The sequence below is a fragment of the Leptopilina boulardi genome, unplaced genomic scaffold (genome assembly GCF_019393585.1).
Source record: "Leptopilina boulardi isolate dan_hultmark-lab unplaced genomic scaffold, ZJU_Lbou_2.1 LbouV2_216, whole genome shotgun sequence".
NCBI lineage: Eukaryota > Metazoa > Arthropoda > Insecta > Hymenoptera > Figitidae > Leptopilina > Leptopilina boulardi.
In genome coordinates this window covers 2,498,526-2,515,972 of record NW_026137770.1, presented here as the reverse complement: position 1 = coordinate 2,515,972, position 17,447 = coordinate 2,498,526, and the positions used below count along the sequence as shown (strand labels likewise).

The following is a 17,447-nucleotide window of genomic DNA, read 5'->3' as shown; positions in this document are numbered from 1 at the left end:
ATCTCACTTGATTATCGCTAATGAAAACTATACGTACACATCCACCATACAAAGTAACAAATTTTCTTTTCACAAAAATTATTAAGGCATCCATTGTTACCTTAAAAAAAAGGTGAAAATTTTAATATAAATTTTTCTTTTTAATAGCATAACTTTTTTATTTTTAATCAATTAATTTAGTGTCTTTGGTATTATGAGAGAGAGATAACAAAAAATTTACTGAAAAAATTAAAACGTTTAAAAAAAAGGAGAATTTATTTTGTAAATATAATTTTCAGACTTTTTTTTAAATATATGTATTTACCAATAGAAAATCATTTACAGTATTTAGAAACTAAAATCGCATTAAAAAACGATTTTCAGAAACAATTGTTAAAAATTTAATCAATTCAAAACCTATTAAATTTCACAAAATTGTTTTCAATATTTAAATATTTTTTTTGTGTATTTTCAATTTTAAATAATATTCCAAAATATTTGATAAATTAAAATCAATCATAACGAAATAATAAATATATTAATAATAATCGGGAATTTTTAAATATTTTCAAAAATTACTTTTCTTGGAAAATAAAAAGTGAATTAATAATAATAATAATAAAATAACAGTAATGAATATTTAAAATAAGAAAATTTACCGGTGAAAAAAAAGTTTGCTTGAAGAACAAATATCTCTTATCGTTAATTAATTTAATCCGTCTATTATCTCAAGTGTTTGAAATATACTCATGAATTGTGTCATGTTTTCTGAGGGATTCAACGCCAAGAAAGGGACAACAAGGTGTCGATGTAATCCGTTAAATCAAAGCCGACAAGCATGTTGAGGTCGTCCCTTTCATACTTCATAAGTCAATAAGTTACATGTATTCAATGAAAAAGTTAATGTACAACTGTAAATTAAAAATTTTTTTTTTTTTTCCTTCTTCCACTGACAGTAAAAAAAAACTATTTAACTGTATTTAAATGTCACATTTTCCTTGTCTAAAATAATATTTATTTTTTTCCTGACAACGATAATGGAATAAGAAAAAAAAAGGAGAAGTTTATCTTTGACGATGACAAGTGACAATAATTCAAATCAGACAACGACCTTGAATTTTTCGAAATGAGACTACTACACCAAAAACTTTAGTATTGCTGACATTCAATATATTTTATATTGTATGTACATTCTGAGAATTTAAATGATATCAATTAGCATTATTTTTAATCGGTAATAAAGTGTTGCAGAAATATAAAATACGCGAAACACGTTCTAAAAAATTCTTGTTGTTAGCAAAATCCTTTGTCAATATTCATGTGTCAGCGTATTTGTCAATAATAATAAAAAAATAAATAAAAACAATTTTAATAAAAACATAATTAGAAAAATTAAATGCATTACATTACTAATTAATAAAACTCAATAATAAAGTAATAAACAATAATTTTAAAAAAAGAGAGAAAAAAATAATAAGCTGTCAAATTTTCGAGAAATTTAAAACATTTTCTACAAAATCCCCCATAAGTAGTATATAAATGAAAGAAATAAAAAAAGAATATTTAAGAAACCCTTTAAATAGAAAACGAAGAAAACCTTCAAATAGAAGCCGATAAATTCTATACATTTACCTGACGTGCTAAACGTTCAAATGAATAAAAAGTTTATACTTCTAACTTCAAATTTTATTATAAAATATTGCTTTCTATATCCAAAAATAAATTATCGTTTTATTATTTTTCATTGCTGTAGTAATTTTTAAAAAAATGTATAGATGAAAAAAATTATTTCATTCATTTGAACGTAGAAAACTTCAGGCAAATTGTACAATTTGAAAAGGTTAGAAATGAAAATGTCACGTGCTAAACCTTTACGTGACTCTACTTAAGGAAGAAGCTTCAAAATTTCAAAAAATCGAAGAGAAAGTTAATGTAAAAACACAATTTAAAAATGATTCTTTCTCCTGCAAAATTCTATAATATTTTTAATATTACTGGTTTCATTTTTTGAAACAATTCCATAATATTTAAAATTCCAACAAGTGACAATATGAAATTTAAATAGTTACAATGAGCATGAAATCAACAATATTTTTCAATTCAGAACTAAATGACAATCAACAAAATAGTAAACATTTTACTGTTTCTGCAATTACATTTTCAATTTTTCCAACATACCAAAAATTATTCTAAATCCAAATTGAGTAACTGTTTTAATTTAGATGTTAATATTTCGAAATTTCCCTGTGTAAAGTAACTGCTCATCAAACTAAATACATTAATTAACCTAAGATTTCTAAATAAACTTTCATGTGAGTAAATTTTACATTACAACCAAGAAAATTGTTTTCTTAAAACGCAACAGCCAGAAATCCTGTCGGGAATCATTTTTTTTTTATACACAAATTAACAGAAGAAACTTTGGAACATTAATATAAGAGAGTCAGTTTATTTCCTGTCATCATCATCATCATTGGAACATTTCAATGCCGCATGACCTCAGACTAATAAACATTATCAGAAAATTTCGTAGGAGTAGAGAGACTATCGAATAATCAAAATACCATCATATTAACGACTAAATATGCAAAGTGGAAAGGTTAACACGGCGTTTATAAGTTAAAAGTACGCGACTTTAGTTTGTCCGGTGAACACGCGAGAAGAATGCGAGGTGCCCCTCCCCGGTTGAAGGTAGGTTTCGGCTTGACGACTGTGTTGTAGGGCTGACACGCAAGAATGAATCGATCCCAACCTGGAGACGCCGGTAACAAGAATTTTTAATTTTCACGAAAAATTCAAGACACACGCGAGACATAATATATCAATAATTAAACACCCGGTTTGGTGTATTGCGGTTAGAATGAAAGCATAAAAGTGAGAAATTTTTTTGCAAGAGACACTCATCCTAAAAAAATGCAATCATATATATATATATAGAGAGAGATTGAGTCAACGTCGTGAAGGATACATACTGTGAGTGTAGAAAAACAAAAAAATTAGGTACACTCACTTCCTCACGACGAAGAATTTCCATCTGTAGCCGCTTATGGTACTCGTCGCACTCGTCCTTATATTTCTCCATTTCCTCTTTTGTTTGACGCATTTTCTTCTTGAGCACATCAAGTAAAGATCCCTGCACTTGTGTCGACATTTTGGCCCGCCGATACTCGCAAACTTTGTCGACAGATCGTGAAAAAAAATTCCGCCGACTCGCGAAAATCGGAACGAACGCTATATAAAGTGATTTTTGTCGTACGAGCTTATACGAACGTCGTTCGAACTGTCGGAACACGAGCAACCACTGGCTGCTTTCAAAGCAAAATGGCTGACTTTGACAGTGGTGCGCGTGCGCACAATATATGAGATGGTCCCTCGCCCTTCAACAATCGGTTTTTTGAACGGGAGGAAAATAAGTCCCACAACTTTTTTTTTTCCTCGGCTTATCGAGGACATACGGTAGGAAGGACGACAGTTCAGAGTCATTTCCCTTTTGAACTATATATATATATATTTTTTTTTTTCATTTAGATTCATCATGTTTTTAAACACGATATATAGATATCGATAAAGTTGGGATCCGTCGACAATCCCGGGATATCCACCAATGAGACATGTTGTTTTTTCAAAGCCCCGGAAATACCGCGCCCGTTCAATATCCCGCTCGTCAATTTGAATTACGATGAGAACAAATTAGTCATTGTTCCAGAAATCCTGTCAATGTTTGCCCTTTCATTTGATCCCGTTAATTTTTTTTCTTCTTTTAATGTTTCAAAGCCACCGGTACATTTAATTTTATTAGTGTCACATGATAAATTTGTTTTTGAAAATTTAACCTCAAAAACTTTTCTTCACTATTTTTAAAAATAAATTACCTTCTCAAGAAATTATAAATATTTAATTAATATTTAGTTTTGGAGAAAAAATTCTACTTTGTGAAAAAAAAACATTATTTTGAATAAAGAAAATTATAATAAAAACTGAATTGTAAATTTTTATTTATTGTCATTCAGTCCCGTGATCAATAAAGAAAAACAATAAAAATCAATGAAAAGTTAAATGCTTCATTTGATTCATAATCTATTATTTTAAAGTTCACTTCTACTTTTTAAATGTTACAATAAATAAACTAATAACTGCTACTTGCTTTCTGTTTACAAAAATCCTACATTACCGACTGTTAGCTCGCCTGTCTATTGACAACCCTAACTACAGGTCTGCAAAATATCTTTATGTAAAGATATTTTCTTTTATTGATAAATAAAAAAAAATTTGAAACATCGCCAAAAGAAAAAAAAGAATAATTAATATATAATTTAAAATTAAATATAAATAGTATTTTATAAAAAGTTAATGTAATTTTTTAAAATATGTATAAATAAAAAAAAGAACAATAAATACAAAAATAAGTAAATTTACAATTGAAAAATATTACAAAAAAATTATTATTGAAAAAAAAGAAATTTTAAATTTATATTTAATAAAAGTAAAACTATATCAGTTTTTTGTATAATAATTATTAAATCAAGAAAAGAAAATTATATTTTTAACTTCAGTTTCTTATACAAACTGATTATTTTTCTAACAAATAATAAAAAATCACAAGCAATGAATATATTTAAAAAATCGCTTCACGTGTCATTAATTTTGAAATTATTAAAGATCAATATAAAGGTCAATTAATATTTCATTGATTTTATCGTAACAATCATCTCTGAATAACAAGATGAAAGTTCAATTTTCCGCTGATTACATTCATTTACAAATTGAAAAAAAGTATGAACGCGTTAATACCATTGTTGGGAAAAATTTATACTGTCTCGTATAAACTTTCTAAAACCTTGAAACATCATCAAAACGTCACTATATATTTTCATTACGTATGACATCCGCAATACGTTTTTTCAATAGACATACACAAATCACTGACTTTTGTTAACAATTTAATAATCTATACCTGACACGATTAAATAAAACTTTCAAGAAAAATAGTTTAATTTAATTAATTAAATTTAATACTAAATTTATTATTAACAAAATAAATAATAAATTACTTTTATATCTGAAAATAAAGGATAAATTGAACATATTTTTTAATATTTAATTATTAATTTATCACTTTTTAATATCAATTATTTATTATTTTTTCTTTATATTTATTAACAGGGTGTCTATTAAAAATCTGAATTAAAATTCCAGGACTTTTCCAGGACTTTCCAGGACATTAAATTGGATGACCTTAAGGAATAAAAAAATTTTTAGTTGAACTATTGTTTTTAGAAATTATTAAAAAATTAATTAATTACTTAAGTAAATTTTCATTTAACTTATTTAATGAATTTTTTTTAACTTGATTGACAAAATATAAAAAATTCAAGGACAAAAATTAAAATTCCAGGACATTTTTTCAAATTCCAAGACATTTCCAGGACTTCCAGGATTAGTAGACACCCTGTTATTAATTAAAAATGAAATGTTATGATAACTTTTAATGTTAATTTAAATTAGAATAATAATTAATTAATAATTTAATTAAAATAAAAAAAATTAAATAAAATAAAAAATTTTACTGATTTAAATGTTCAGAACGTTTTTTTATACATATCTTACAAATGAAAGAATATTAAAAAATTTAATTAAAATCATTAAGGATTTACAATTAAGTGACTATGATGAAAGAAGCAATTAAAAATGGGTGAGGCTTTTGAGTATGCAATTAAATCAAACTAGATTTATACCCACATTGTTGCTCAAGTGCATAATCGCCAAAGGGTCAATTGCCTCGACGTTAGTTGAAATACGAGGAAGTTATAAAATGTATTATTTCATTGATGACATTGAAATTGAACTATGTATTTCAATATAAATAACAAATGAGTTCAATAATTATAAATAAACGTAACTAATATACCTAATTAAATATATAACTTTTTTAATTATTAATCTCGATAAAAAAATATTTTATAAAAATAAAATTTTACCTTCAATTATTAGTTTTAAATAGTTAATAAAAAATTTTTAATTAATCTCATAACATTTTATTTTTTATATAAAGAATTATTTTTATTTCTTTGTTCAACTGTTAAAAAATAAAGAAAGAAATAAAATTTCAAATTTTAGTGTATTGGGAAATTTTTTCAATCTTTCTTTTTAAATATTTCAGAATAAATTATTCTTATCGTATAATGACTAATGAGAATTTTAAATACTTTTTTATTTTCAGTTACAACAGTAATTTATAGCAACATTTCAGTTGAGTTTTTTATGAACGTTAAAAATTTCAATATAAAACTAAACAAAAAGTAATAAAAATTAAGTCGATAATTTCTTACGGTAGTAGTACATTTTTTTTTTTTTTTATAAATTAATTATGCCAATTAAAATACATCAGAATCAAAACTTATCTGATGACTTGAATTTCCAGCTTTCGTGCATTCAATGATAAAGTTTCAAACAAACTTATGTAGTATATTCTTTCATTTATTTTTAAATATATAAATTTAAAGAATAAAAAGTAATTTTTAATTCAGATAAATTGTAAAAAGTACCTCTATATTTATTTTTGAGTTAATTAGATTTTAAAATACCTGAATAGTTATTTTTAAAACTCAAATAAACTTCAAAAATAATTAAATTTTTAATTCAAATTAATTTCAAAAGTAATTTAACAATCGTTTTCGACTCAAATTTCATGAGGATAACTCCAAAAGAAGTTATTTTTTATTTAAATTAATTTTCAATAATAATTTGATTTGATGATTTCAATTAAAATATCTAAATAAATATTGTAAAATTCTTAAATAAATAAATAAAACATTGATTCAAATTACTATTAAAAAATAATAATTCAATAAATATTTTTTATTCAAATTAATTTCAAAAATAACCGAAAACCTAAGCAAATTAATTTAGAAAAAGAATATTTTGTTATTTTTTAATTTAAATTTATTTATTTCTAAATAAATAAATTCAAAATATTTTTTGACTCCGACAGAGTTTAAAAAGATTAAATAAATATTTTTGACATTATAATTTCAAAAAAAATTTAATTGTTATTTTTAACTAAAAACAATTTAGTTACAATTTTCTGCTCAAATTAGTTCCAAAAATAGTTCATTAGATATTTTAACTGAAAATTTAGTTTTTAAAATAGTTCAAAACCTATTTTTGGCTTAAATTAATATTTTTAATTTATGTTTTCTTTATTGAAAAATGAAAATTAAAAAAAAAATACTTTTAAAGCTAATTCAAGTTATTTTTGACAGAAAATAATTTCAAAAATACTTTAAAATTTATTTTCGAACTAAAGTTAAATTAAAAGTTCTGGCATTAGTCAAAATATTTTCAACTATTTTGACGTATAGTAAAAAATGTAATAAACATCATTATTGTTGTTTTTGTTATGTTATTATTATGACAGTAGTGGAAGATTTAAATCCAAGTGTCAATAGGTATTAAAGTAAAATTAAAAGTGACTTTTCAGTCTCAGTAGCTTTGCGCAGCTAGACGATCCAATTTAACTTATATACAATGCTCTAAATTCTCAGGTTAGCGTAGGCGTAGGTGCACTAATATGTATATATCTACATATGTATATGTATTCTCGATGCTATGGAGAGGAAAAGAGAGAAATGAAACGATCCGTCCGTTCCGGGAGCCGCGCTTACGCAACCCCCTTTTGGGTGCTCAAAATTAAAGTCACTGGATCGCACTCATCGTATTTTTAGAAAGCCAACTGTTCAACGACAAGATTCGTTGTCAACTCTCAGAAGGCGAAGGTGAAAATTAATCCCAAGAAAATGATTACAATTCATTTCAACTGAAAAAGACTATACATTCGAAAATTGTTAATTGCTCCACATTAAGCGAAGACAATGGAAAATCATCATTATTATTACACTTTCGATTAATTATAACAAATCTCTTAGACAATCGTTTTGCGATAAGATTAAACTTAATTACAAAAATAATTATGTTCTCATGTGACAAGAATGTCGTATACGAATATTGTTTACAAAAAAGTAATTTTACCCAGGTAATAGAATTATAATAGAGAATTCAAAATTAGAGAAAAGAATAATAAAATATTATTCTTTCAAAATGTAATAAAATTTCCTTTGCTCCTGCCAAACGCTGTTCTTTAAAGAATATTTTTGTTCCATGTGCGTCAGTGCTTGAAGAATGCAGAAACATGAAAGAGAAAGATACAATTTTTTAACAGAGCACGTATTTATTAAAAATTTATATGAAACGAATGAAAATAAAAATCTAAAGAATCCAACCAAAACAATAAAAATCTACCCTAAACAATAGAAATCTAATTGAGAGAATAAATACAAAAACTAAAAAATGCAAGTCATGAATATGAAAAATATAAATAAAAATTAAACCTACAAAGAAAGTCAAAGCAAAAACAATAAAATAAACGACAATTATTTCACTAATATGTTAAAATCAAAAAACATTGAAATAGAAAAATAAATATCAAGTTTTCAGTTTTTAATGTAAAATTCCAGCATTCTTCGATGCTTCAAGTTCAAATCTAAATGTCCACTCGAACAGAATTAGACACGGAAAGAAGACCTGGTTGCCAATCGTGTCATCTGATTCGATAGAAAAAAAAAACTCCATGACCTAAAGACAAGAAGCGAAATACCAAACGAGAGTTCAACATATAAAAATTATCTCTACAAATTGAATTTTCCTTCTTTCAATTTTCTAAAAAAAAATCTAATTTTCTCCTATAAAATTTCACTTTTAAAGAGAGCTTTTAATCTATTTTCAACATTTATTTAACTTTACGATAAGTTCTTTAAATAAATCGATTAATCACAAACTGACATTTTTCAATTAAAATTTCAAATATAGAATAAAAAACGAAAAAAAACCTGTTTTTTTTTCTTTTTCAATTTATAACCATCTGAATATGTATATCATTTATTAAATGTACGTATATATAATAAATTTATGATATCAATTGCCTTAACCTATACTCATTTTAATTGCATAAAATGCAATTATTATTTTGATTTTAATAATGTGACATTATTATTTCACGAATATTCTAAAATTCATAATAAATTTGTAAATTCAATGTGAATCCAATAATTTTGATAAACAAATAAATTTTCTTCAAATATTTACTGTTATTATTATTATTTCTACACAAACAAAATTTCTATTTTGAGAAGAAAGAGCTTAATACATATTAATAAACGAATATGTAATTAAATTTTAATTTTAAATAATAAAGTACTTGTTCTGACGAAATAAATATGCAAGATTTCAAAGCACATTGACTTCTGTTTATAAACGAAATTACTTTCAAGAATTCAAATAAGAACATTAAGCAACCTTGCTTTTAAAGATCTATAAATATTGAAACACATGTTTTAAAGCTATATCTGGCAGAAGAAAATTTTCTTTTAAAAAAAAAAGAACATTTTGATGTCAGTGATGATTAAAACATCTGAATCTTTAAATATACAATAAATTTTTTTTTCTTTTGAAATCAAGAATAGGTTAAAATAATTTAGATAAAAATATTGGATTCAGATTGTTCCACAATTAATACTAACCCTTTTCAGCTGATTGCCCGTAATATTCACAAGTTCATTTCTAATTAAATTGAACTTCATCATTGTATCGCTGGAAAAAATAGAGCAGCCAAAGGCCAATCCAGGATAATCGGCGCATCTTTTTCTTCTTCTTGCTTCTCTTTCAGCCTCGACTTCGGTTCGTTCGCTTGGACAACGTAATCTTGCAAGTTCAGCTAGTTCAGGATCATCCTCAACGTTAATAGACTCGTCATCGGAGTTCCCATCTCCCCGAACCCTTGCGTCCGCGTGCTCAGGTTCGGGGCTTCCTCGATTATCTAAATTTGATTCTGTTTCTATCCGAGGTGCTTCATCCGGATCTTCTGATTTTTTAAATTTTCGTTTATTTATCTTTTTTCTAATGTCCTGACCACACTGCGCGGGCCTTTTTTGGACATTATCTTTGATATCCGGAATTTGATTTTTTATTTCAATATTGACATTTGATTCATTATTATGAATTTTTATATTGATTGATTGTTGTTTTGAATCAGGGAACGTGTTTTTTGAATCGATGAGAGTCTTGCGAAAAGCAGGTAAACGTCGAGGTGACACGAGAACGGTGGTGAGGTTAGGTTCCTCATGTGCTGTAGACGTTGTTGTCACGTCATTGTTGCCAATGATAGGACTCGTTGTTGTCGTTGTCTTGGAATCAGCTGTGTCATCTGTCAAAGTTGTCGTTGTTCCAGCAGGGCCACACTGCGCGGGTCCTCTGCTGGAAATGTCAACACGTCTTCGTGTTGCATGCCGTGGATGATGCTGATGCCCGCGACGTCTCGTCGTCGACGTGAGCGCGTGCTCCATGTCCTTCTGCCCTCGCGTCCTACCTCCCTTCCGTCGATCACTATATGCTATACCAGTACTGCTACCACCGCACCGGACACTCCGCCATTTTCTCTGGCACTGCCACACGTTCTTTTGCAGCTGATGCTGCTGCCACCGTCGTCGACATTGCCTCTATACATATATACATCGGCCCACGCATACGTGTTTCACGCTACATGGATTTATAAACGTCTTCTCAATACTGTTACACATACACACACACACACTGTGTTTCTGTTTTTGATACGCACAAGAATCGTACTACTATTTTACGTTCTTGCGCGCGACGTGGTGAACCTCAACACTAAAATTGAAACTCTCACTCGGTATCTCAATTCCAAAGATTTAATTCTACGCGAACATTTCCTCGCGCCATCTTATAATTGAAATCAATTTTTTTGGCCTAATAAACATTGACATAACCTCTAAAAACAATTCCCCAAATTTTTACATTTACACGTATTTTAATATAAAGATACAAATTTTTCAAATCTAAATGCCAATTTACAAATTTATTTACTGATTACTGTAAATAGGGAAATTATAATTATTTCTTTTAATTTAAGACCAGAAGAAACGAATTTAAATGTACACGAACACCATATCTCTAAACTAATAATTGTGGGAAATTTGAAATTCTTTTGCAAGGTTGGGTAATTATGCATTTAGGAAACTTGATTGGCTGGTTATATTACCGGAAATATTACCATCCAATGAAAATTCGTTATTGTTAGAGATAATAACTTCCTAACCCTGCCCACCGCCCATGTGAACGCACATTAATCTAAAGGTGCTTTTAATTTTGCACAAAAAAAAAAACATAAACTGTCTCGATTTACCACATTTATTGTAATTTATTCAATGAAAAACTTGATAAGCAATATTAATTACTTAAATTAATTTATTCTTGAAGTGTAATGGAAAATAAATACAAAATTTAAAATATTTTGGGATTCCCCACCCCCAAAATTAAGAAATCACTTTCGACATTCAATATAAGAAAAGTTATCTTTATTTTTCAAAATTAAATTTTATTATTAAAAACAATTAACTGCTTTTAATAATATATAATTTTATGAAAAAGTAAATATACGAATCTGAGGTTATGTCAATTGAATTTGTTTTAGACGTTTCAGAGAAAACACAAAGTAGTAAGTAAAACTTTGAAAAATTGAAAATAAACTGGAGTTGATAAAAGTTAGATTTTAACTGTTCCATTTTCAATTATAGAACAAGATTTCCAGAGGCATGATCATTCTAATCTTAGCACTTTAAGAAAATAGAAATAACAGCTGTCACTTCCGTTGAAGATGTTTTGTATAAACTACAGTTCAATGCTGATCTATTGAACAATATCAAAACTTTTTAACTTGCTTCAATATAATAATATAACTAAATTCTAATACTCTATTAATAAAATTTGAATTTTACATTGTTAAACATTAATAATAATAATTATTATGGTTAATATTATACAACTAGTAATTTTTTTAAATTTTGTATTAAACCAAGTCCACTTCTGGGCCGAAAGGCTGAAGCTTAATTAATAAATAAATAATATTATACAATTAGTAAATTTAAATTTACTATTGTTTACTTTAGTAGAATTTTAATTGAAAAATGTCAATTTGATTATATCCATGTCATCAACTTCTGATATACTGTAATATTTAACGATAAAGAAAACCAAGAAAATTGAAGTTCGGAATATATTTAAATAATATAAACCGGAAAGACATTGAAATATTTTTTTTTTGCACAAAAAAAAAAAATCGAAAATATGAAACTTGAAATAAGAAGGACAATTCCATATATGGATTTTTTCAATCGTTTTGTATGATTACATTATTGTCATTGATGTACCTAATATGGTGAAATCTTCCAGAACTTCAAGGCTTTGGTGTCTACTGATTTAAATGACCGAATCGAACATGAAAGTAAACCATACACAAGGTCAATGATACGATACCATCATATATATATATATTGGTCAATATCAAAAATGACTCAGAATTTTTCCATTAAATAATTGATCTAATACTTTGCAGATATTTAATTATTAATTAATTTTTATCTATTTTTTTGTAATATTAAAATAAGATATATTAACAAAAATTTTTAATAAATTCCTTGATTATTAAAAAACAATAGATAATATTTTATATAGTAATAAATTCAAAAATTATAATCGCGGAACTTTCTTTAGCAATAAAATGCTTTATTTGATGAAAAGTGCTGATCTTTTTGCGTGTCAGATATATAGATATACTGTTTGAAAACAATATTTCTTTGAACTACGTTGTAATATTTACATATTTCTCATACTATCACAATTATGAATCTAAGTTTAACATATGGCTGACAATAAAATGCCAGCACTTTTTTCCGGAAATGCATCGTAAGTAAACGATCGCAAATTTTTTTCAATTTTATCTTTAAAAATATATTTCATTAGTAATATTTCACTTTATTCAAAATAATAACTCATCGATTCTTTGTTTATTTTAAATTTTCATTTAACTAAAATATGAAATTCTATTATGTGAAATTAAATATAATATTTATTAATTAATTTATATTAATAACAATTATAATAAGAATTGTAATTATTATTATATTGATATAAATTATCATTAAATTTCATTATTAATATTTGCAGAAAAATTACAAGAAACAAAGATTCGTTAAATTTTTGTCAGAAGATAAAAGAAAATTTGTTTCCTAAAATCTTTAAAGTAGGTATAACAATTTCTTATATATTTCTAGAGGAATTATTTATCCGAATCTTCAAAGTTAATTGCTTTTATCTTTCATTTTGTAAATAAATATAATAGATGGAATTTAGTTTTCTCCATTTTATCGTATCTTAAAGATATATTCTTATTTTATTTAATGATTTTTTATAAATATCAAATTCTGTAAAAACTCACGTTCTGAAGAGCTTTGTCTTTTTCTTCAAGTTTGGCGTTAACTTGCATAAGAGCCTCTTGTGTTTGATCAAGCTCATTTTCGATGGTTTGAATCTTTTTCTGTAGAGCACGAGCCTCTTCCTCTGCCTGTAAAAATAATTAACAATATTTCAATATTTCACATAATAAAAAGATAATTCTTTAAATAAATAAATAAAATAATTAGAATTAATTTATTGCTTTTATTATTAATTATTAATTTTAAATTATAAGATTATCAAAATTTTTGATTTAAAAAAAGTAATAATTACCTTATATAAATTTTCTCAAATTTATATCATTGTTTTATTTCATTATTAACAAAATTAACAGTTTTTACTTTGTTTCCCTTAAAGTTTAAATTAAAAAAATAACAAAGAATTTTTTTTATGAAAAAAAATTTTTAAACATACTTTTTCGGCACGCGCGTTGGCATCGCGAGCTTGTTGTTCGCAGAGCAACGCGCGGTCCATCGCGTTGTCCTTCTCCAACTTCATTCCTTGCATCTTCTTCTTAATGGCGTCCATGGTGTCTGTTTAGTGTTTTCTTTCTATAATAAACAAAAAAAATATATATTAAAAATTATATTCAAAATAAACATGATAAATTGAATCTATAAAATTTAATTAAAATTAATTAATTATAAAATATAAATTAACTAAGTAATTTTTCTTTAGATTTACATTTCAAATTCGTTTTTTCATTGTCTCTATATTCATAAACATATTTTCTCTAAAAATTTTAAAAATATTTTGAAACAAAAAATTCAAACATTTGAATTATTGAGCCAATTTTTTCTTCCTTTCTGACAAATTAGGAAATTAATTATCAAATCATCAATTGAACATAGTTATTCGATTAAAGCTGTTTAAAAATGGATCTAACGGAATTGATCTCTAATGGGTTTCGAAAATTGATGTTTTTTTCGTCAAAAATTGACGCGTGAAAAGCAAGTAGTGTTGGTTGTATGCATCGATATATAATTAGCGAACAGCCTGGCATTTTATTTATAGAGGAAGGTCTTGGCTGCAGAAAGTCTGGACTCTTTCTGCTTACACTTGATACGAAACATTATTATCAATCAGGACCAAATATAATGTCATCTAACTAAAAGGGTCCATTACAAATTTTTACATCTTTCATTTTATCATTACTTAAGTATAATTCTATAGAAGATTAATAATCTCTTTTGGAAATAAGACTCCAAGTTAAGAACATTTTTTACGGATAGTATTTTTGGAATCATCGATTAAAAAAAACTGGAGAAGGTCCTTGATAATTGACCATCAATTCGGAATTTCGAGTTTGAAAAATCGATTCAAAGATTTCACTAAATTTAATTTTTTCAATAAATAAGGAGATTTTTAAGAGATTAAATTAAATTTTAAAAAAAAATTTCCAGAAAAAGTAATTTTTATCTTCAAATTAAAATGAATTTCCAAAAGTTGAAATTGAATTCAAACAGAATTTCTGATAATTTCAATTAAATTCAAATGATCAATAAGTAGAATCCTAATATCATATTATTACTATGATACTTAATAAAAAGAATAAAATTCAAATTAATTCATAAATCAAAAAAAGAAACCTTCTTGTTTACTTAAAACATAATACTACTAAATAAATTTTCTTTTTTGTTTTTAAAAAAATAAAAATCCCATCAAGTAGTCAAAAAATAAATGAAGTCAATTTAAAAATTTTTAAATCGGACTTTTTCTAAGTTTAGAACATTAGGAATTTGGAAATCCATGTTGAATAAAAAAAAAGACGTAAACTTTTGCCCTCCCACGCACTTGATCTTGCAATCGCAGCGTTCGACACAATTAGAAAGAGTGGCGAAAGGGGGAGATGTAAAGCGTTTCTTTTTCTTCTTTTTTTTTTTTGTTTTGTTTTTAATGGTGAATGATGCAAGAAATATTCCGTTAGTTTTTACACGCAGAGATCCTCGAACCGACCTCTCACGTGAATCGCAAGAGGGAGGGTTATTTTTACACCGGGACAAGAGCGGAGGCGTTGCTTGCCTCCTTCTGGCCATTTCGGGTTACACATATCGAACATCGTCGACGACTATCCGTCGCAAAGACGGTGTCCTCTTACACTAAAATAAATAATAGATTATTTCTTCTATAATCATCTGGAGTTATTATGTTGAATTTTATGAAATCCAATAGAATTTTAATTAAAAAATTATTTTTTCAGTATCTCAAAAAGAAAAAAATCTATCAACGTACACACCAGCTTTATGATAAAAAATTTTTTTTTTCACTGAAGAAAAACAAAATTATTCTCATTAGATTTATTTTTTAATTCAGAGACAATGGCACTTTAATTATAACTCAGTTATTTGTTTACAGAAATATTAGTGCGCTCATATCAGATTCCTCTTTTTTTTTATTTGACTTGAGATATTTAGATTTTTTAAACTGTCACTTAAGAATATTTAACTCTTCATTTTTGCATATTAAACTTTTGTTCCTTCATTTCAAATTAAAATATTAAAGTTCAAATTTAATTAATATAAAAATTGATTAAATTACGAGGTTTGTAAATTTAGTAAAATAACTAATATCTAATTGATTAAAATAAATTTCAAAAATTACTTAATGAATATTAAAGTTAATAAATATAAGTTTTGAAAATATACTATAAAATTTATTTCAAACAGAAGTCTGGTTTTTTAATATTTGTAAAATGAGACTAATAAAAAAAAAATTTATTTCAAAATTGTTTTTTGTTGTATACAAAATTGTAAATTCTCAAATAACTTTATAATAATAATAAAAAATTCGAGAGTAACTTCTGTAAATAAATAATAATGTAAATAATAGTAAAAAAAAATTTTTCTGTAAATAATAATAATAAGTCAATAGTTTGAAAATTTTCGTAACAGTTGGTTCTAGAGATTTTAAGATAATCTTCAATAAAATTTGTCAAAATTAGAAACAATTTTCATTTGTTATTTTACTTTTTTTTTTATTTATATTTTTTAAAAAAAAGTAAAGTAAATTTCGAAAAATTAAATTTTCTATTTCTTTTACGAGCAGTCAGATCTTTAAAACTCATTTCCTGCTTGCTATCCATTTTTGGGCTGCATCCAAAAAATGGACTTATAACACAAGTTTTAAAAGAACAACTATAGTTTCATATTATTTAATCCTATTATTTAATTTGACATTTAATAATTATTATTTATTGTTTGAAAAATATTTCTTATTTTTCATCAATTAACTTGATAAATTCGTTTGTTTACAAAATATATTTTTAATTCTCATTTTAAAGTTTAAAAGTATTTTATTATTTTTAGAAAAAAATGAAATAGTTATTGCAAACATGCTTTGAAAGAATTTCGAATTTTCAAAAGTTGACCTCATTGAAATTTTATAAATAGGAAACATGTCAGGGCTGTACTTTTTATCATTTACAGTACTAAATTTTCGTAAAAATTAAAATTAATTTGAATTATTTGTGACTAATTTAATTGATAATTAATAATATTATTAAAAATTTATTTTATTTTAATTATTGTTCCAACTTTATGAAGTTAACATTAATTTTTTTTAAATTAAATATTATTTTGTCTGTATGTCTTTATAAAAAAAGGAAATTTTTAAATAATTTAATTGACATTAAACAGCAAACAATTTATAGATTCAAAAGAGGAAGTCTTTCGCATCAAAGACGTCACTTCCTTCTTTTATTTCTCCAAATGTTTGAATTCCTTTTCTATTCTCAAAATGTAATCATTAAATCATTCACTTACTATTAAAGCAAATTTTTTTACGATATCACTAGAAAATTAAATATGAAATCTAAAAATTTTTATACAAAAGTAATTAAAAACTTTTAATACAAAACTAATTAAAATATTTAAATTATAAAACACTAGAAAAATTAATTATAAAACTACTGTAAAATTTTAATGCAAAACTACTTGAAAATTAAAAAAAAAATTCAAAAGCAACTAATTTAAATAACAAAAAAAATTACCAAATTCAATATAAATCGAATTAATAATTTTAAACTTTAAAAAATAATTCATACATAAATTCCAAAATTTAAATAAAAAATTGCTTCAAAAAAAAAAATGTCATAAGCCAAAAGA

General features: G+C 25.2%; 1 protein-coding gene across 21 annotated transcripts in view; it reads right to left on the bottom strand.

The window, feature by feature from the left end:
* The window catches only part of LOC127279535 (tropomyosin Per a 7.0102), a 46,077-nt gene that overhangs the window by 28,113 nt on the left and 517 nt on the right, over positions 1–17,447 (bottom strand). For 8 of the 21 annotated variants that reach the window (XM_051301962.1, XM_051301961.1, XM_051301960.1 and 5 more), the window contains exons 2-3: positions 13,759–13,895; positions 13,328–13,453 (exon numbers count right to left, since the gene is read on the bottom strand). In XM_051301962.1, coding sequence (XP_051157919.1) covers positions 13,328–13,453; positions 13,759–13,872 — 240 coding nt within the window. In that variant the 5' untranslated portion in view covers positions 13,873–13,895. Of the gene's footprint in view, positions 1–2,989; positions 3,301–9,554; positions 10,625–13,327; positions 13,454–13,758; positions 13,896–17,447 lie in introns of those variants that run through there. The other 13 variants (XM_051301945.1, XM_051301954.1, XM_051301943.1 and 10 more) reach the window with 9 other exon arrangements.